The sequence below is a fragment of the Maniola hyperantus genome, chromosome 5, assembly GCF_902806685.2.
Source record: "Maniola hyperantus chromosome 5, iAphHyp1.2, whole genome shotgun sequence".
NCBI lineage: Eukaryota > Metazoa > Arthropoda > Insecta > Lepidoptera > Nymphalidae > Maniola > Maniola hyperantus.
This window is the reverse complement of record NC_048540.1, coordinates 12,528,577-12,550,711: the sequence shown is the minus strand read 5'-3', so window position 1 is coordinate 12,550,711 and position 22,135 is coordinate 12,528,577. Positions and strand designations below refer to the sequence as shown.

The window sequence follows — 22,135 nt, the reverse complement described above, 5'->3', positions numbered from 1 at the left end:
AAAAAAAAGTATACGTTCATGTTAGCAACACTTATTTGTCAAAGACTAACTTATCGATCGAGTAACTTATCGAATGAATTCCGAGCAGTGAACTAGAAAAAAAACAATATTTACACTTTGTTAGATTCTTTATTTGATACCGTCAGTACAGTAACTATTTGACCATTTTAAAATGCAATGTTTATTATAATAATTATTATGTATGACTTCGAACATTTGTACACGGGACATCATACTGAATCCAATATTAACCGCAAGTAAAAATCATATTACATACATGTATATAGTTACGGTACTAAAATTTCTACTTTTCCTCTGGCGTGTTTTAAAATAATAATAAAAAATATATAAAATGCATTAAAAAAAGTGATGTACATTTAAATAAAAGATTTCAAAATGAAATAATTAAAAGTATAAACAAAAACTGTTCTAATAAAATAATTCACTAAGTAATTTAAGTTTTTTTAAATATAGTGAGTAAAGCTTCAAAATAACTCGAACCAGCAGACTTTATTTTTTAAGGCAGCTTAGAAAAAATAGATCTTTTATAGATGTGGGTACGGGTACCACAGTAGGTAAGTATTTAAGTATTAAACTAAACTGGGGTGATTTACGACCGATTTTTCAATCGCTAAATAGATAAAAGAATAAATAATTTATTGAGATTTTGTCAGATTTACAAAACAAAACTGTCAAAACGACAAAATTGATTTTGCATTTGGTCGGCCCCTGGCATATTTACAGATAACATTGTACAGTACGCGGCCGAAAGTAATGTACATTGACCTTTAGATAGCAATTTGTAGAGCGTTGTCCGTCGTTGAGACCGACAAAACGTCATATACGAATAAGTGACAGAACAAAGCCGAAATGTCATTCTAAAGGCCGATGTACATTACTTTTGGCCACGTACTGTAAAATTTATGCTAATGTTCATCCTTGCAATTTAGTTTTGTAGAAAAAAATATTTTAACATTTCATTTGGATTCGAAACAGTCACAGTGGTGTCAAGTCGATTCATAGATTGAAATAAGACAAAAAGTAAGTATGTACCTATAACATTTTTTTGAAGTAAACCTACACAAAAGTCCGATATTCAGAGGTAAGGAAAGTAAAAAGAACACACCAAAGAAAAAATACATTTTTTCTACTATGGTAATAGATATCGAATGAGAACATCAATTTGCGCTCAAACACATATGAGATAAATAGCTATTGAATATCGTCGGTGCGTCGACCAAAATTTGTGTACATAAGCTGAAAACACTGATAGACCAGGGCAGTTACCGTTTTAAATACCGAAAATACGATAAATTCTTAAAAGTATACGAAAGGTCGGAAAATGTAGTATTAATGGTGTAAGTAATTAAGGAAAAATCGACCCGACCGAGTAAAAGTACTGGATGGGGGTGTGGGGCGTGTTTAAGGGTGGATATTCGTTTTTTGCGATTTGCGGCTAAACTATGCATCCTATCGAAAAAAATTAAATGTAGAAGTTGTAGATAGTATAAAAATTTAAAACTATTTCTTATTGGGCATTATCGACCATAACCTCAAAATTATAGAGAAAAAATTGGTATTTTCTATGCAGAGAAAACATTACGTGACGCGAGGTGGGAATATTTTTTGGCAATGACTTGCAAAAAAAAGTTTTTTATTTAATAATGCTACTTCAGTTTAATTCAAAATTGACTGAGGCTAAAGCGCTTGTCAATTATCAGTAGGTATCATTATTTGTCTTAAAAGTCAGCACTAATTTTTTTTTCTTATTTTAGTTTAGGCTTAACTCGTGTTCAACTGAATTGAGTATTTTACTACTTTTGAATTTGATAAATATTATTACTTTATTATAAACTAGGATGAAAATAATGACCTACGCTGAAAAAAATATTAAAATCCAACAAAGAAGAAGAAAAAGTACAGGCATTTTAATTTTGAAGTGGGAGGGTCTTCTATCCCTTTCTCGCAAACGAAAATTGTATGAAACCGCACGAAGCTACAACGGCATTTGCTAAATGACGTCATAATTCTATTGCAGAAATATTTCAATGCTTATAACTTTTTTATTATTTGATCGATTTAGTTAGTTTTTTTTAGTTAACGTCATTATTTTTATCCTTGTTTATAATAAAGTAATAAAAAATTGGATTCAAATACCCAATTATGCCGTGAACTAAGTTTTAGTCAGATGGCTTTTACCAAAAATGTATAGGGAAAATTGTCAATCGATTAGATACGCATTAAAAAAGGTCGACGCAACGATGATATTTATAAACATACTTACATACCACTCATGTTGAAACAGTTTATATTTTTATATTTAGAGATTTTCGAATCAAACCTTGTACTTACAAATGTAAAAACCGGTGTAGTATAACACCAGTTTGCTTCCTTAAGCATAAGAATGAACTCAAATGTCTCTAAATATTTGCTGTATTTTGAATAACCCCTGTATTATGAAACTCTGGATAGATGTAATGCGATCGTCGCAATCAATTTTACTGGCTCAAGTACTAGTATACTCTTGCAGCTTGCTTATACTGTGAATTTTAGCCAATAGTGACTACTCGGTTGTCCTCAAATCACTTAACTAAATTCATGAATCTAAAAAGTAGGTAATTTCTATCCTTTTCAGCAATATTAAGAAAGAGACACCACTACTTTAATAAGAACTATCAATTTATTTTAGGGATTTTCCAATTATTGCCAAATGATGTTTAACTGAGGATTAAAGAAATTGGAAAGTTTTTGTAATGAAATTTTTCGTTTTTAATCGTCAGTTAAAATTAAATATAATATAGCTTAGCAGAATTGCCTTGAAATAAGCTTTTCTGACTTATATGTAGATTGTAGGTACTACCGAATAGGCACTGAAAGTGTAAAAATAACAGCCAATGATAAGAACTGCGAGTCTAAAGATCCAGTCTACTGTGTTACCGAGTAAGACTTGCTTAAAAATTGCCCGTGTAAACCTTAAGACAATCGGATTGGATTCGATCCAGAGTTTCGTACCACAGAGGTAGAACGATTAAAATGACAACCAAAATTTCTAAGACAATCTAAATTATATACGCCTATCTAACCTAGTTAAACGATAAATACTCCTTATACGCTACATTCGACTTATACGCTAGATTAGCAACATATTATCACATCTACCGACCGAGCCATAGCCGTACAAATGGAAATACTGCACTTACATCCACCATTTGCTCTAAAGAGCGGTTTATATAGAAGTGGCGAGTATACTACCAACCTTGCAGAGTGGAGTCAAAATACTTTTAAAATAACAACTGAAATCCAGCTTTATTTACTTTTGCATATGGTTGAAATTGGATTTAACGAAAACAACAAGGAAATTGTCTCTTCGGTTTGGACTTTTAAAACAACAACTGAAATTCAGCTTTTACTTTGATATAAGAAAATCGTCTTTTCGGTTTTGGTTTCCATTCAAACTAATTTTAACCAAATGCGTGACTAAATAAAGCTGAGTTTCAGTTATCTAAAAATATGCTTCTTCGATTTCACGCTGCAAGAGTGGCCCTGACGGCAATGCCATAGACAGATCTATAGAACTACTTTGCTCAGAACTAAAACAGAATTAAAAGAGACGGATTTATGCCAAAGACATAACGCTGTCTCGTTATAACTCGATGAAAAAGTCGATGTCTATAGATCTCAACCTATTAATCTATGGAGGAAATGTCTAAGCGACAATATCTTTACTCGCCACTTTTGTATAAACCGCGTCTAATTGAAGTATACAATTGGAAATATTGAGATTTATTTTGAACATACATTTAATTAATTAATTCTAATCGCTTTTATGGATTTAATTTTATTCACACACAAAACAAGGAAACTTTGTTCAAAGACAGTCATCGCGCATCATACACTATTTAATAAGTACTGATACATCAAATTTAGTTAATTCAATCTCATATCTATATCGTCAAGCAAAATAAAAACAATGTACAAAAAAGAAAAGAAAATATTTCATTAAAAACCCCTCCAGAATAGATTAAGGGTGAGCCCGCACTGCGAATTTTACCGCACGGTTTTTCTCGCAAAATTCTGTGACATATAGAAATTGTATGAAGCCAAACAAACGCACTCATGAAAAAATACGCGCGAACAATTTCCATGTCATAGGATACTGCGGAAAAAATAGCGTTGTAATATTTCACAATACGGGCTTATTCTTAGAATTCCGACTGGAATATTCGCACTACGATTATGTTTCTTATTACATTGGATACGATCCTTTTTACTGACCAGCATTTCGAGACTAACCGATCGGTATCTAGGTCCATCTCAGATAAAAAGAGTTCTAGACCTCAGTGGAGAGGATGTTGCAGATACGAAAGTTGACTGACAAACCAATCACGTGGCTGCATAGGTAGTAGACATCCCCGCCGTTGCGCCTCCGTTTTACCAACGAATATATCGATAAATCGCCCACTGCGCAAGTTCAAGGTCAGAGCTCTTTTTCCAACGTTGACTGTATCTGTTTCGCATCTATTTGGAAGAGGTGCATGCACTCCACTTCATTCATATTAAATCATTTTAAAGTCACCAAAAATATATATCAAATACACTAGATTAAAAAAAATCAATACACTCACAGATTTGCAAAAATTTACAGAGACGGCGACGCCCGAATTCTGTTCTAATAATTAATGTAATTAATAAAATCATTCTAGTAACTATAAATGGCATATTACATTAGGATTAAACAATAGGTATGAACGATCAAATCAGATGACTTGATCGTGTCACTCACTCGAAATGCAAGAGACGGCAAAAATAATTCATATTGATCAAATACATGAAAATACATTACTTTTTAAAATATAGGTATTTTAAATATTTAACTTCAACAATCTTCCATTATATTGTGGCTAATTCTGTTGTACACAAGCTCTTAAACTAAACTAAAATGACACGTCTAAATCTATTGCTATCCCTTTCATATTGTTGCTTGCGGAAAAGGATAGCACTAGATTTAGACCGGTTAATTTAGTTTAGTTTAGAGATTGTGTACAACAGAATCGACCCCATTGTCCATGTAAAATGAAAAGGTGACTGACTGACTGATTGATCTATCAACGCACAGCTCAAACTACTGGGCGGATCGGACTGAAATTAGGCATACAGATAGCTATTATGACGTAGGCATCCGCTAAGAAATGATTTCGAAAACTCATCCCCCTAAGGGGGTAAAATAGGGGTATGAAATATGTGTAGGAAGTCGCGGGAATAAGCTAGTTGAAGAACAAAAGGGGCAGAGTCATACTGTTTCTGTGTTTATGATTGATATATATACAAAGTGTAGTCAGTGAACGACAAGAGGTTAAAATAGAAACCCAATTTAATAAATTAGGCATGTAATTCTACATTCTACACTGTAAACAAAATAAGTAAAGGAATTAGAAAAAAATACTGTTTACATTTCCATACTAAGTGACAAATATTACACTATTACAAAGATCGAATACATTAAGTATTCGATCTTTATGAATTATAATCGCCATCTCTTAGATTATAAGGGTCCTGAACAGTCACAAAGTACGACAAACTTTAAAGCCATGTAGGTACATACCGAGCGGCGAAGGCAAACGAAGGCGAATTGTGGGCGTGGTCGATGGATACCGAACGCTCGGTCGCCACTATTGTTATAGAATTAACGGATCGGTAGGGGAGACTGAGGAAAAGTAGCTTTTAGGTGTGATCTATTTCATGGATTTGTAATGATACCAGGAAGAGTTAGAGGATATCCGATTTCTTTGTCAAAAATCGCGCAGAATAAGTTTTGATCGACATTTAAATACACTACAAATCAATAAATTACACACTAAACGCTCATCATTAAAATTTTGCTAAATAGACAGCGAAAGTGTTGGACAAAGGATATTTTTGTCCCGAAAAAAACTGTTCCTACAGGATATTCTTAGTATTTTTTGACACAAGCTGTATATCTACTACCTCTGCCCATGGCTATCTGTGTAAGCTTCATTATACTGTTGAACATTAATATCACACTAAACGCTCATCATTACAAATGATTCGATATCAATAGATACCGAACAAATCGACTTTGTAACAAATATCCTGTGCCAAACCTCCTCGCTCTTCTCTACCTATTCGTTTGAGTGTTCGGCCACGTCCACAATTCGTTTTCGTTGCTCCATCTGTACAAGGCCTAAGGCGCCTTCTCCACGGACGAGAGAATCGCGGCGATAATCTCGCCGTGTCACAAATTTCGATACAAACTGTATGGGTCTATCTATCTCCACAGGGCGATATCCCCGTCGTGCGATATGGCTGCCCAAGTTTTTATTTTTATTGTTTATTATAGTTCGCTATATGTTTAAAATAATGTCTCTAAGTGCTCTACCACTGCGGGTTGGGCGGTGGGTAGGGCTCCGTGGGCGCAGGCGGAGCACCCGCGAAGGGGGCCGCGGGCGCCGCACCGTAGGGAGGGTAGTAGCCACTGCCGTACCCGCCGTAATACGCCGCGTTCGCTGCGTACGCGCCGTACCCCATCCCGTAACCTGATTAACAAAGCCATAGGTCAAGTACGTGTCAGAAAACGCTATGAGTACTAGTATGACTTTGGAAAATGGAATTCTACCTTACGGAAGGATTCCATTTTCCAAAGTCACACTAAAAAAAATTTGACGATCTAAACGGTGTTTTTTTTCAAAAACTGTTTAAAAAATCCCGCGATTTTTAAATACCTATTCAACGAGGCCAACCAATATATTTTTTTATGTTCAGGAATCAAGAGATACCCTGATTTTTTTTTTGAAATATTATAAATATGCCTCTGTGTCAGTAACAGGTTTCCATAACTGTGTTAAATTGAATCTTATAATTTTTATAGTTTATTTCTAAAAGGCTGACAATATACAGACAGACTGGACGAAACTATAAGGGTTGTTTTATCACAGAACCCTAAAAAGCCTTGAGGTGTCGCGGGGCATCCAACAAAAGTGTAGCTGTACTCTGGCTCAACTCATATGCGCAACAATGTGCGCTGCCTAGCCATGTGCGTTTCATCACGTCGTCACAGTTCAGGACAGTCTTGTAACAAAACGTCGAGGCTTCGACGTCACTAGCAGGCGTCAAATGTTCCTACATTCCTACGCTTATAATATTTCTACGCTAGGTAGCCTATGAATCGCCTATTTTTCTTTGAATTCACGTCACCCATAGCCTAATATTTGACATAGACATTCAGGATCAAACCGAGAGTTCCCTCAATCTAGTTGATTATGACGTCGTTTCACTATCGTCAAAAAATGTGACAGAAAATGTCAGAAAAAAATCCTAACAGATTCGCTAATGTGTGTAATATGTTATCATACTATTAGGTTAATTTTACAGTAATTTATGTGTAAACTTTAACAATATAATACGTAAATACCTGGATACTGTCCATAAGGTCCTTCAGGCGGATTGCCGGCATAAGGTTGACCCGGAACTGGCAATGGGTTAGGGGACATCGCAGTTGGGGGTTGCGGACCACTAATGGTTGTATTCCCAACATTTTCCCCTTCGCTGCCCACTGGTGGACCACCAGCCATTAACCCACTATGCGTAACATTCGGCAACGACTGAGGCTTAGCCATATTATAAGGTATAGACTGAGGATCTTGGGCCATTGATGGCAAATTTCCTGGATTAGGTAACCGAGTTTGTGGCGCGGAAATTTGCATTCCATGGTCTATTCTCGGTTTCTGAGTATTGCTCAGTAGACTAGATACGCTGTGAGACATTGAATTAGTTTGCTTCTCATTTTGGGAGTCAGATACGTCGACTTTATTCGGCGATTTCTTTTTTCTCGACGAAGTCTTTTCTTCGGAACCAGGGGAATATGATTGTGTGATATCATCTAAATTTTTACGAAAATCAGGAAGACTTTCTTTGTTGAGCGTAATGGCAGTTCTTTCTAATTGGCTTAGGCTCGATTCCGTCGGTGGTCGACTTATCGGCCGTTGGTGTCTATAATTCTTCAATAAATTTATCTTGCTCGAAGTTCGACTCACGAGATTCATAGGTTCATTTGATAAACTAACTTGTGAACTCGCAGGAGGTTCATCATTTTTACTTGTACTTTCCGACGGTTTGTTTTCTAACGCTTCCTCTGAAGGTAGTTTTTCATCCGTCGTTAGAACGATGGGTTTTGTAGTCTCAACATTAGGTTCTTCTTTTTCTGGTGTCTTAATATTTTCTGCTTCATTTTTAGCTGGTTCAGTAATGTTTTCATCTACAGTTCTATCGTTCTTCGCTTCATTGGTTTCTTTATCTGTATTGTCATCTTTGCTGTCGTCGTTTTTCGTTTCAGCAACTTCTCTTTTTTCCTCCTTCTTATTTACTTGTTTAGAATCGTCAATTTCATCGTCGCTATCTAAAATTTCAGTTTCTGCTTCAACTTTTGCAGGACCGTTATTAGCATTACCAGGCCGTTTGACTTCTTTAGGTATTTTTGTTATGCTTAGCGAACCAGGCAAATTAGGTCGCAGCATACGCCCATGCGACATTGGGAGTTTTGGACGCATAGAAGAATATGACCGCATTTCCCCTAAACGATTTCTCATATCAGCAATTTTTTGACCTGGAAGCAGTGGCCTCGAAATCTTGTTCATCCCGGGCCTTATAGTTCGGCTAAACGCTGGTCTCGGCCCTACTTTAGATGTTATTGTAATGGCTGAGTTATTTTTCAAAGATCCAGGGATATTGGCAGATATTGGACGATTACCTAAAACTAAAATTAAATGCCGATTATGATTATTTAACTACATAGGTATTATAATTAAATAATTAAACACATAATATATGGCCTTACCACAAAAAAATTAACAAGCGCTGAACGCGTCTAACAGATTTTAACCTCAATTTAGTCAGCATAATACACTTATTTTATTTTTTTGTGGAAAGATGTATAATTTTTAGTAAAATAAAAGTAGTACCTTTTTTTCCTATTGGACTGTCCTTATTGTCAGCTCCTTTTTGGCCCCCCAGGCCTTTGAAGGAGGTTTTGATCGCAATAATCTTGCCCGACTCAAGTTGCATGTAAATTCCTTTGGGTGATTTCAACACCATGACGCGCTGGCCGGCTTTGAGCACGATATTGGTTTTCTCAGCCGAGTTTGTAGGTATAACCACGTCTGCAAGATTACGAATCAATGTAAATCTACAAAATATTACGCAAATGATACATAAGCTGGTATGATGTTTGGAAAGTGATAACGCAGTTTAAGTTGAAGGACTACTTGACTAAGTGTCCTATGTCAAATTTTCTTAAAGAAACCGTTGTCATTGTCAATTTCTGCAAGTTTTTCATACTAAAACTTGTGGAAGTTGACTTGCTGCGAGTGTTTAGTGAATGTGTAAAGTGGAGTTTCAGAAGTACTTTACCTAGCGGCAGTGTCATCTCCTGCGCCGTCATGCCTTGCCGCCGCCATACGTCGGCGGGGATCCAGCGCGCGCCGTGCTGCATCGGTCGCACCGAAGCAACCGGCCGCTGTACTAAACTCCCGTCTGCCGTACGTACTGTTCTGTACGCGGTGGTCGGTTTGGGGGCTAATGCTGCTTTCTTCTCTAACTCATACCTAGTAAAAGAAGAAGAAAAATCAAGCTTTCGACAATCAGTAGACGTTTGAAAATCATTTTTGCCTACACTTTTACAGATTACATGTACGTACAGATTACGTTTTTACTTGGTTAGATCAGCAGGTTGAAAACATGTGTGTTAAAAAATCACTACAATTCATAAAAACTACTAAGAATGTTGAATACTGACGTCATATGTGTCCAAACGCAAAAGTAAAAAATTAAGGAGCCACAGACAAGAATTTAGCAAGGGGGCACGGAGAGTTCAATTATTATTTATTTTTGATATATCCTGTACAAAGCTAAATACAGATGTTAAGCTACAACATAGTATTATAAAATACCTCTTGACGTTATATAGATATCATTTTAGTCGTATAATGCACTAGTGGATACCCGGCGAGGATACTACGCAAACCTTTAAAAACCATCTTCGCCTTTCTAATGAAACCGGTTTGGGGCACATCGGTCGGATGGTTTCAAAGTCTATAACGGACAACGGTAGAAACATGTTTTGTGTATTATACAGGGTTACAGGAAAATAGGACACGATCCCGTTAAGGGGTTATAGTACAGGACATTAGCTATCAAACTATTAGGTCGTTTGATAGCTAATGTCCTGTACTATAACGCCTAAACGGGATCGTGTCCTCTTTTCTTGTAACCCTGTATATTAAAAAAGATAGCATAAACTTACCCTCTTTGCGCGAGCCTCTTTTCTGCGCTGGATAACTTCTTTTCCTTTCTATCCACCAATAGCGATTCATGCTGGAACGGCTCCTTACTCAGCAGCTTACTGTGCAGCGTTATTACGCCTTGCATCAACACATCTATGTATTTATCTCTATGCTCTGATAGATCCTTTATCTCTGCCTCCTAGGATGATAACATTCTGTTATTTAGACGGCTCAAACTGACTTTTACTTAAAAGTTAGTTTCAGATCCACCCTGTCTGAGTTCCGTATTTAATGGTCTGAGCCATCTAATATTAAATATTTATAATGAACTAGCTGATGCCCGCGACTTCGTACGCGTGGATTTACGTTTTAAAAAATCCCGTGGGAACACGTTGATTTTCCGGGATAAAAAGTAGCCTGTCACTCTCCAGGTCTTAAACTATACCCATGTAAAAAAATCACCTCGATCCGTTGCTCTGTTGCGACGTGAATGAAGGACAAACCAATAAACCAACAAACAAACACACTTTCGCATTTATAATATGGGTACTGATTAGACCAAGCTAATTTCTAAGTAGTATTCATCAAAGAGTATGTAAAGATGAAAATTCTTTACCTGCTCATCATTATCGAAGCACAGATTGGTGATTTCCTTCATCGAGAGCACGGCATCGGGATTACACTCGTCCACGACTCGATCAGCCATGCCCTGCTTATTGATCTGTCTGTCGTATATCTTTTTCTCGAGACAACAGTCCATGACGAAACGGTAGACGAAGCAAGGTTTTCTTTGGCCGTATCTGCAATAAAGATTTGGCATTCAGTTCAACCATCCAAGTTTTCGACATTTACAGTCTCGTGCTAAGGTAAAGTTGGGTATAGTCAAGCCGTCTAGCGTATGAAGCTGCATAAACATTGTCGCTTTTGCGATAAAAAATTGACCCTTCAGTTAGAGTGACAGATGCGCTCGTTGCCACTGCATCAATACGGATGAAGATGTTAGAATAATAGGATCCCTTTTATAAGTACAGTTCTTGCAATTCACGAAGGCGAGTGAACTTTACTTGTGGTTACGTCGTATACATGGGCATTGCGTAAGTGTGCGTACATGTCGGACCAAACAGTCGCGAGCAAGCGCTCGCAAACGCTCACATTTAGTGTACCTACCTTACTTATCCGATACGACTTAAACACGAGTATAAGCCACTCGCCCTCGTGAAATGCAAGAACTATATTCGTAGAGAAGATATTAGTACCAAAAAACCGTGAGGTGACGTCCATCCAACTGAAACAGAACTTACCTACTCAGACTGTCTCGCTCACTCAAGACAACGGACGCGCCACGGACGCGCCGCCTACGCCTAGCAAATGCGGTATGATTAATCACGAAATTTTTCGTGAGTTACCCACTACAAAAGTGCGTTTGGAAGTCTAGAAATATCCGAAATCACAAAAGCACTTAACGTTTATGCGAAAAGTAATGCTAGAATAATAAAATGTGGTGTAACACCTACCTATAAACCCTGCACACAGCCTGAGTGTCGTGGCAAGGGTTCCAACTGGCGTCAAACACGATGACCCGATTCGCGCCCACCAGGTTTATGCCCAGAGAGCCCGCGCGAGTCGACACCAGGAACAAATGTACGTTGGGGTTCGCATTGAATTCGTTTATGAGCTTCTCGCGTTCCAGTGCATGTGTTGATCCATCCAACCCTTACGAAACAATTTTTTTTCGATAAGCATATAAAAAGATCATTTTATGTTTTTAAAAGTTGCTAAGGCCCGGAGAATCGAAGCGAGGAAATGATGTGTTAAGACGACCAATCAGATTTTTAAGAGATGGCATGATAATTTTTTACGTCATCTAGTAATAATTGACCTGCTTAGCTCTTCACTCCGCTTTGATCGATTCCTTACCTAAGAATTTCCGTAAATCCTTTCTCAGTGAAAGTCAATATAACAGAGTGCCATGCCAAATCTCAAGTTTCTAGACTCTGCAGTTTAAGTTGGACATTGATATGTCAGACATGTTTAGGTAACCTGTGTAATATTATATAATAAACAGATTACCCAAACAAGAGTTCTAATTAATCAGATAAAAGATTTGGTTCAACTAGAGATTTATATTAATAAAAAACGCGTCTCAAAAACTGGAAAAGTGTATATACTCGTAAATGTAGAAGACACCGGCTAACTAGTTGGGCTAACGTCGACTAAATACGCGAGTAAAGCTGGTTTCTTCTACATTTATAATGGAAATCACTCACGACAGTTTAAACATTAAAATGGAGTGTTTATTGCGCTTAGATGGGGATTATATTTTAATTCGAGGACAGTATCTCCAAAGATACCCTAAAATCTTATTTTGCATAGGTTTAACTTTTACATCAAAACAATTAAAATGTCTACATCATCTGGGCTTGGCAATTTTAGCACGAGATGGCATCAAATTAACATTGAATTTGCAAATGTTTTCGCTACAAATATGATTAAAATATTTCAACTTACGGTAGTAGGATGTATTCCTCTCCCACAGTTGATTTGTTCCTGGTATGTAATTCCTCTCTAAGTAGTCTTCAATGAGATTCAAAGTGAACAAGCTCTGACTGAACAGCAGAAGTCTATCACCTAATTTTATACTTTCGTTTAGTATGTAAAAGAAGAGTTCCATCTTTGCCGAGTTTTCGATAAGACCCGGAACATAGTCTTTTAATAATTCGGTCGCCCAATCATAAGTCATTTCTTCGACCTGCTTCGATAGAGCCAGTTTTTCTTCCTTAGTTAATTTTTCTTCCTTTTCACTCTCCTCAGATTCTGAGTTAGTTGGTTCGTTGGTTTTCTCTTTGGACGTTTTGCGATCCTTCCGTCCCTTAGCCTTTGGCCGACCTCTGGGTTTTGGTTCTTTCTTTTCCTTCGGTTTACGTCTTGCCCGGCCCTTTTTCACAGTTTCCTGTTCTTGGTCCTCACCTTTGGCATTACTTGCTTTAGGTAGCTTATCATTTTTCTGAGGAGACTCATTCGGTACAGTTTTAGGCAACATATTTGGTGTATTATGTTCCTTTTTGATCTCATCCTTTACTATTTTCTTTGTATCTAAATCTTCGATTTTAACTTCTCCGTCCGATTCAGACTTCATTTCCATTTTTTCTTCTGCTTTAATTTTGTCCACTTCAGTTTTTAAAGCTTCCGTTAGAGGCCAAGAAGTTACGGGGCTGCCAGAGCCGGCGCTACATAGGGGTGGTTTAGTCTCGAGCGGCGCTGAATAATTAGGGTATGGATTGTAATTTGGGTTCGGGTTGTCTGGATTTTCTGGATATTGCGGGTTTTGTTGGTGGTAATTATACGGTGCGCCGTATGGGACGACTGCAGAATTAGGAGGTATGTTCGGTTCAGTTTTAATGTCATTATGTCGATAGTTGGCATCCATAGGACATTCCTTTTTTACTTGGGGCTGATCAGGTATGCTTCCTTGAGCTTGGCTAGGTATGTTTGATTGTGGATTAGTGTTGGGATAATTGGGATAATTTTGATTTCCATAATGATTGTATGAAGTAGAAGAGTTGGCGTCATATGCACCAGTCGCTGGATATGAGGCAGGATAGGGTTGGTTTGAATAGCCATGTGGCCGTTGAGGTTGATTTCCCTGATATGCTCCTAGAGATGGATTTTGTGCGTTATAGTCGGTGTACCCTGGTGTATTTGGAAACGGAGCTCGATATCCCTCTTGATTGTTCGGGAAGGGAGAAATTGAATTGTCTGGATACTGTTGCCCACTAGGCGGAGCAGTATAATTAGGCGGGTACTGTTGAGTGTTGTTATAGCCAGGTGGTGGGTTGGCATTGAACTCTGGAGGGGCTTGATTCGGCCCGTACTGCTGATTACCATAATAGCCCTGGTTGCCGTAATAGTTACTGTTTTGCCAGTAATTCTGATCGTACCCTTGTTCGGGGGTAGCTGGGGGGTATTGGTTGGGGTAATTGTTTGGGTACGGCGCTTGTTGGGGGTAATAATTGTTTCCGTACTGCTGATTGTAGTTTTGGTTTGCCGGATAGTACCCGGTACCAGAGTTCTGGTACGGTGGGTATTGTGAGTGGTCTGGATGCGGCGTATTAGGGTAGGCGCCCGGGGGCCCGTAAGGTGCGTTAGGAGGGTACGATGGGTCATGATTGTTGGGTACCGCAGATGCTGTGGTATTAGGAGGTATTGTTGCTGCTGGTTTTTTGGACCCCTGTTGTAAAAGAAAAATTTATTAAAAATTTAACATTCAACGAGCAGCATAGAGGCTAAAGCTAAAATGATGGTCTAGGTTTTTCCCTTATTTATATCAGTGAACGACGCAAACGAAGAATGACTTCTTCTAAGATAAGGGTGCGTTTAGAGCCGTTGTCGTTTTCGTTTACCTTAACTAACTCACTTCTATTGTACTTACAAAATTAAAGTGTTGACATTTAAAGTGTACAGTGTATCGATTTAGAAATGAATACTTTGAATTTAAGATAATAATTCCATATTCTTTGTTCTCTTAATTTATTTTAAGGACCCTACGCACCAGATATGTATCTTCTCAGAAAATACATCTATGTCTCACCCTTGGCTTAGCCGGTCGTCTTGTTGTGGCTTTGCTGCTCTTAGCGCGACCTGCTTTAGTCACTCCGCCGATCTCTTCCAAATCTAAATCCTCCTCAATAGCACAGTTGATTTCGTTGCGTTTCTTCAAGAAGTTGTACAGTACGTCTGGGTGATTCCATATCTGACAGAAAATATTTAAAATTAATAAGGTTTCAATGATTGAGATTTAAAAAATTCTTGAGTAAATTTTTTTGGGGTATTTGTTTTTCATTTGTCATATGAGTAAAAATATTACTTTCATTAATTTTCTTCAACCGAACTTACTACAACTAAATCATGACAAGTAAATACTCATGACAAGTAAATATTTTATCACTTGACATGAAATAACCTTAACTGCAAAATTGTTCTCACCTTTAAAATATAACAGTGAACATTTTACTACCGATATAGTTTCCCTATGAGATTGAAGTGTTAGTAAGAAATCGATAAAAAGACAGAGCTCAATATACCACGAGCTAATGACGTCATACCACATTATGTTACTCATATTACATAGTATAAGATTCGTGCTCGGTGATGAGTAAGACAGAAGATACTTGCTCACGAGAGTAGCAGAGATGCCGCCACTCTAGCCATATTATGTCTTTTTTTCATTATAAGTTAAACCCTTAACTGCGATCTCACCTAGGTGGTCAGTTATGATGTAGTCTGGTGGAAACGGGCTAACTTGAAAGGGTCATGGCAGTTGCTTGAAACCCATACCTCTAAATGGTTTCTACGCGGCATCGTACCTGAACGCTAAATGTCTTGGCGACACGGTTTTGCTGGTAGGGTAGTAACTATAGCCATGGCCATAGCCTCCCACCAGACCACATCAGACAATTTAGAAATAATTAATTGCCAAATTGCCTCTGCCGGGAATCGAACCCGCCTCACTTATAAGACCACAGCGCTTAGCACTGCACCAGGTCGTCGTAGTTTTAAGTCTTCACGTCTGTAACGTATCTACTTCTTATTAGGGTTCCGTACCTCAAAAGGAAAAAAGTAACCCTTATTTATAGGATCACTCTGTCGTCTGTCTGTCAAGAAACCTATAGGGTACTTCCTTTCCATTGACCTAGAATTACGGAATTTGGTAGGTTTTATAAGACACGTAAAGGGAAAAAACCGTATATCAAAATCCTTTAATCTTTTATCGTTTTGTAATTTGTGTCTTGTTTCTTGTACCTTTATTTGTATTTAAATTTATTATTAATCATCTAGTTAGTGTAAGTGGCACTGCCATTCTAATAAGATATTTAAAAAAAAACACTAAAAAAATTCTTAAAATGTGTTCCATAATTAGTATTTTCAACCTGTACATTCTAAAACAGATTTTATTTATTTTTATGCATCATAGTTTTTTATTTATCGTGCAAAATGTCGAAAAAATACGACTGTAGTACGGAACCCTCGGTGCGCGAGTATGACTCGCACTTAGCCGGTTTTTTTACGATATTATAGCCAGGAACTTACCTTGCAACATATAGCGAAGGCCTTCAAAGGATTGGGAACGGAGGCGGACCGCACTACTTCGTTCATGAACTGAACGTACAATTTTCGCTGCAATGGCGTCATACGCACCAGTAATACGTACTCTTCCTTTTGCGGTAATGTTGATTGTAACACGGCGTGAGACCGCCTGTACAGGAAGAACAAACATTGAAACTTTACTTTGAAAATAATCAACTCGATTGCCATGTCGCCTTGTCGCGTACTATAGTAGTAGGTATGTGTGAAATTATACAAAACTTACAGCTTTTAGTTAAGAATGAAATAATACAAAAGTTACAGCTTTTAGGTAAGAGTGAAATTATACAAAAGTTACACCTTTTCAGATAAAGTTGTTTTCAAGATTGTCTATCTTTTATCTTGGGATAAATTAGGTAATTGTGAAATAGTTATGTCATATTCCTACAGTATTTTAGTACTTTAATTTTCTAGAATATGGTACGTAAGTTACATAAATGTTGAAAATTGTAGCAACTTCGAAAAAAATATTTACTTATTATTGAAGCTATATTTATATTTACCTTTGAACAAAACCAACGAGCAGGGAATGTAAGACGTGAGCCCTATACCGCATGAGTCGTATATCCTGCGGAGTGGAGTCAATACACTGGCCGTTCTGTATGGGCCTTTCGAACATATTGCAGAACTCTGTCTTACTGCCCAGGTAGTTCGGACGTACGAAATCCACCATACACCAATACTCTAGTAAGTTGTTTTGTAGGGGATAACCTGAAAATTAAAATTAAATTAAATATTTCATAATAAACTAGCTGCCCCGGCGAACTTCGTACCGCCTAACAGTCGATTCTATTTCAGGATTTTAAAAAAAATTCTCTCCGTAAGAACCATCCCCGTACTTCAAGGAATATCATGAAAAAAGAATTAGCGAAATCGGTTCAGCTGTTCTCGAGATTTGCGATCAGCAACACATTCAGCGATTCATTTTTATATATAGAAAGATTTGTTCCTGATACCACACAGTGACACTGACTAAGGCACGAGCAAAAACTAGTAATCTATAACGTATTTTGTACCTAACCTAAACACACCCTTATATTTTTAAGGAATGGTCACACTACGGACCAATCATGGTCATACCCGACTGTGGCGAACTCTAAAAAAGGGTTATGTTTTTGACCTGTATGTATGCATGTATCCTATATCCGCTCGTAACTACTCAACGGCTCAACATTTTGATAAATGATACATCATTAGATTCGTCTTGATGGCGGGAGTGTCACTGGGGTACATAAAATTCTTACATAATTATAATGGCGGATGATATGTACTTCAATGTGCCAGCTGAAAAAGGGTTTTTTTTATTCATTTTTAAATTACTTGTTACTTCTAAACAATTGTGCAAAAGCACCGTATATATTATGTCTCTGTGAACAAATTATAGTGGCGGTGTCTTCTAATGCTGCATTTCCTGTGCGAGGCAGCTTTTCTAGCTATGTGTGCCATCCATTGCCACTTCAGCTTCGCTACTCGTATGTTAAATTTTTTTTTAAAGAATATTAGCCATGTTAAATGACTAATATTCCCCTTGCTGTGATATGCTGTGATAGCCTAGTGGTTAGGACTTCTGCCTTCTAATCGGAGGTCGGGGGTTCGAGCCCGGGCACGCACCTCTAACTTTTCGGTTATGTGCGTTTTTAAGTAATTAAAATATCACTTGCTTTAACGGCGAAGGAAAACATCGTGAAAGGTGTGTGAAGTCTGCCGATCCGCACTTGGCCAGCGTGGTAGACTACGGAAAAACCCTTCTCACTCTGAGAGGAGACCCGTTCTCTGGTGTGAGCCGGCGATGGGTTGATCATGATGATGATGATGATTCCCCTTTCCTCTCCAACTAAGCCAGGCTAAAGTGACTCACCCGTGAGAACAATACGTCGTTTCGTCCTCATCTGTTTCAAGGCGTAGGATATATTGGAGTGAGAGTTCTTGATTCGGTGGCCTTCGTCGCAGATCACAAGGTCGGGGCCTGGCCGAACTAACGCTTCGTACATTTCTGAAACAAATAGATGTTAGGTAAATGCTGATAGGTCTCAGACAAAGGATCCAGGTGGACTTGTCAGACGCGTATACCAGACGTCACATGGCGTGAACGACAAATATTTTTTTTATTTTTTAACATAAATAATATTTTCCCACAGAAATTTTTAAATCAAAAACGGACAGTTTCGGATTGTGACGTCATTGTTCACCTTTCGTACAGCGTGACGTTCATGTTAAAACAAGTAAAAATAATGATTTTTTTTGAAATTATTCTATTTAATAATGAATTCTAGCTCCACTACCGCTTTACAAAAAATCACTTCATTTTAAGGATGAGGATGATGATTCTAAGGATGAAAATACTACAAACCATCTAAAAGCTTTTTCTCTTCATCATTAGGAGTGTCTTCCTTTTTCTCATCGGGGTTGAGTAAAGAATCGCCGTCTTCTTTTTCAGGTCGACTGTCCTCTGGTTTGGACTGGTTCGAATCTACACCCTAATGAAAATGAAGAGAAAAATTTTAGCACACACGTATACACACAATAAGTAACGAATAAGACACAATAGGCTAGTTGACACTTTTTTTAAGTAGGTCTTAAATGGTTGATATTTGTCCTATTAGATCAAAAAAATTAACACTATATTTTTTTGCGCCCTAAAAACCGTAAAACTTTAATTTAAAAATATATTTTTCTTAGACAGGTGAAAACACTGTCGGCCATGTTTGGCCGATAGATTATCTGTGCTCTGACGTCATGCATTTGTAAACAACAGCATAACTTCCCAAAGTTTAATAAACATGACTTCTATACTAGTTTACATAGGGATGACATTTCTTTGTTTACATATTTAATGACGTCACATTATGGCTGACAGCGTTTTCTGTGTTTCAAATAAAAATAAAAACTGTATTTTTTTAAATTGGATTTATATATCCATCCTGCGTTTTTAAGAATTGTTATTGATATATTTCGTTGTCTTACGCAAAATACTATAATAAATAATCATTTATTGGACGAAATTAGATATGAGTCAAGTAGCCTATTCGTGGGTATGAGAGTTTAGATTTTTAGAGCTAGCGCGCACCACCGTGCGGTGAGTTGCGGTGGGTTTAAAATCCGCAGAATTCATTCCGCAGTGCACGCGATTCTATGTAGTTCCATAGTTCATAGATTTTACGGTTAAAAAAGTACGGAAATTTACCTAGCTAGCTCTTAGTCGGGCTTAAATTATTATGATTTATGACTAAACGCACCTGTGCATCTTCAATGGCGGCGTCAGGTTTCTCATTTTTCTTCTCGTCTTTTTCCTTTTCCTTCTCTTTCTCTTTGTCGTCCTGTTTGTCTGCTTTCTTTTTCTTACGAGGCTTTTTGTCCTTTTTCATGCAAAGGAGTCTGTACAGTTCATATCCTATCATGAGAACTCCGCCCGTTGTGGACCAGTCCTAGAAAAATGTATATCAATAAATAAACAGTACCCCTATTATAAATGCGAAAGTGTGTTTGTTTGTTGGTTTGTAGGTTTATCCTTCAATCACGTCGCAACGGAAGAACGGATTGACGTGATTTTTGACATGAGGTATAGAAGACCCGGAGAGTGACATAGGCTACTTTTTAACCCGGAAAATGATAGAGTTCCCAAGGGATTTTTAAAACCTGAATTCACGCGAACGAAGTCGCGGGCATCAGCTAGTCAAAAATAAATTTATTGGCGAAGAAGATATCATAACGTTTTTTTGGCATACGCTTCTTGAGGCTGTCATTGAATACATTAAGGGGAAGTTCCAAAGTTCCTTACCGTGTGCCGTCAGGGGACTGTTTGTGGTATCTAATGAAAACCACATAATTATTGAAATACGCCCCCAATGTAAAAAAATGCATAGAATGTTTTTTTTTTATTCATGTAAACTTATTATTCATAAGACAGAACCCAAGAGTGATCTCTAGAAGTTTGGCTCTCAACTGAAGCGTCTGGTGGCTGTCATTCAGCACCTCAATAGGGAAATTCCGTGGGCCTACCTCGCCGTACGCCGCCAGGCCAGAGGACTGTTAGTAGCATATAATGTAAGCCACATCTCCGCTATGTAAAGCTGAGCTCGTGTTACCTTGACAACTTTGGCTCTCATCTGCAGCGTCTTGTGGCTGTCATTCAGCACATAGATGGGAAAGTTCCGCGGTCGCACCTCACCGTGTGCCGCCAGGGGACTGTTCGTGGCGTCTAATGGAAGCCACATGTTGAATTCAGCAACCTATAATAGCAAAATATGCATAAAATATTTCATTTTGCCATCAACTTACCAAGCTGGTAGCCTAGTGGTTAGGACGTCCACCTTCCACAAAGTTATGTGCGTTTTTAAAGTAATTAAAATATAACTTGCTTTAACGGAAACGGAAACGGAAAGGAAAACATCGTGAGGAAACCTGCATGCCTGAGAGTTCTCCATAATGTTCTGAAAGGTGTGTGAAGTCTGCCAATCCGCACTTGGCCAGTGTGGTAGACTATGGCCAAACTAGAAAACCCCTTTTCACTCTGAGAGGTTACCCCGTGCACTGTAGTGAGCCGGCGATGGGTTGATCAATATGATGATTAACTTACTAGACAGTAGACAACTTACAATCACACTGTTTAGTTATTTCTCAATATAAACGGATATATATAATATTATATATATAATATTATAAAACGGATTTCCCTTCTAAGCCAGGAACACATCTAGCGTTAAACCGCGCTGGTACGATTACACCTACCGAGTAGTGAAGCGAGACAGTAAAATGTCACTCGGCCGAGACAGTGCTGTGGCTGAGAAATTGTGGCGAAATTGCACTCGTTAGTGTTTATACCAACCGAGTACTCGGCCGAGGACACTGACTTGCCACTGTACTCGTTAGGTGTAATCGTACCATTAGGGATGCTCCATACATACGCGGAAGAAAAGATTTGCCGCTAGATCTGTCCCTGACCTAAAATGAAAGCTAAGTAAAATGTACATACCCAATTTTGTAGTGTATTTATGGGCATGATGCATAAAACAGTCTTGGAGTTTGTATGCCGCAGGAAAATATCGCAGAAGCAAACGATTTGTAAAGTTTTTCCCAGACCCATTGAATGTGCCAGTATGCAGCCAAAACCAGTAGACGTTGAGAAGCGTTCTACAGACTCTACGATGTTGTCGAATAGAAATCTTACACCGCCAATCTGAGGAATCACATTCTTTATTAGCGGTGCCGTTCTTAATATTGCTTAGGGCTAATTTTTTAATGGCCAAATAAACTTTGACATATAAATTTTACGTTTTGACAGATTTTTAATACATAAATGTGTCTAAACGTAAAATTTATTCCTCAGATAAAATAATGGTGATAGAAAAATAGACTTTCAAATAAAGTTCAAATGAAACAGTAAATGCTGTAACATTTCATAGTTGATTTTGTTGATGCGTGATGTGAAATAATTCAAATTACAATTTTGAAATTTCCAATAGCTTGATGGATAAACGAAACTACTTAGGTGAAAAACTAAATTCAACGACTTTGCCGCATGGTTTTATGGATCCACATTTCTTAACATGCATCCTTAAATCGTAAGATTTGTGTACTCAAATGTTAGGTTAAATATTAAGTCTAAATATTTTTTTTATAGTCAGATACAAGTTACCCTTGACTACAAACTCACTTGGTGGTAAGTGATGAATGATGATGCAGTCTAAGATGGAAACAGG

General features: G+C 37.7%; 1 protein-coding gene across 2 annotated transcripts in view; it reads right to left on the bottom strand.

Moving 5' to 3' along the window:
* Positions 1-109: 109 nt before the first annotated feature.
* Positions 110-22,135, bottom strand: part of LOC117982671 (uncharacterized) — a 31,194-nt gene continuing 9,168 nt past the window's right edge. For both annotated transcript variants that reach the window (XM_034969043.2, XM_034969045.2), the window contains exons 7-22: positions 21,409-21,612; positions 20,522-20,665; positions 19,673-19,861; positions 18,787-18,913; positions 18,295-18,429; positions 16,940-17,147; positions 16,383-16,548; positions 14,884-15,045; positions 12,804-14,523; positions 11,810-12,008; positions 10,912-11,095; positions 10,316-10,494; positions 9,424-9,617; positions 8,976-9,173; positions 7,430-8,770; positions 110-6,554 (exon numbers count right to left, since the gene is read on the bottom strand). In XM_034969043.2, the coding sequence (XP_034824934.1) occupies positions 6,394-6,554; positions 7,430-8,770; positions 8,976-9,173; positions 9,424-9,617; positions 10,316-10,494; positions 10,912-11,095; positions 11,810-12,008; positions 12,804-14,523; positions 14,884-15,045; positions 16,383-16,548; positions 16,940-17,147; positions 18,295-18,429; positions 18,787-18,913; positions 19,673-19,861; positions 20,522-20,665; positions 21,409-21,612 (5,511 nt within the window). In that variant the 3' untranslated portion in view covers positions 110-6,393. The remainder of the gene's footprint in view (positions 6,555-7,429; positions 8,771-8,975; positions 9,174-9,423; positions 9,618-10,315; positions 10,495-10,911; positions 11,096-11,809; positions 12,009-12,803; positions 14,524-14,883; positions 15,046-16,382; positions 16,549-16,939; positions 17,148-18,294; positions 18,430-18,786; positions 18,914-19,672; positions 19,862-20,521; positions 20,666-21,408; positions 21,613-22,135) is intronic.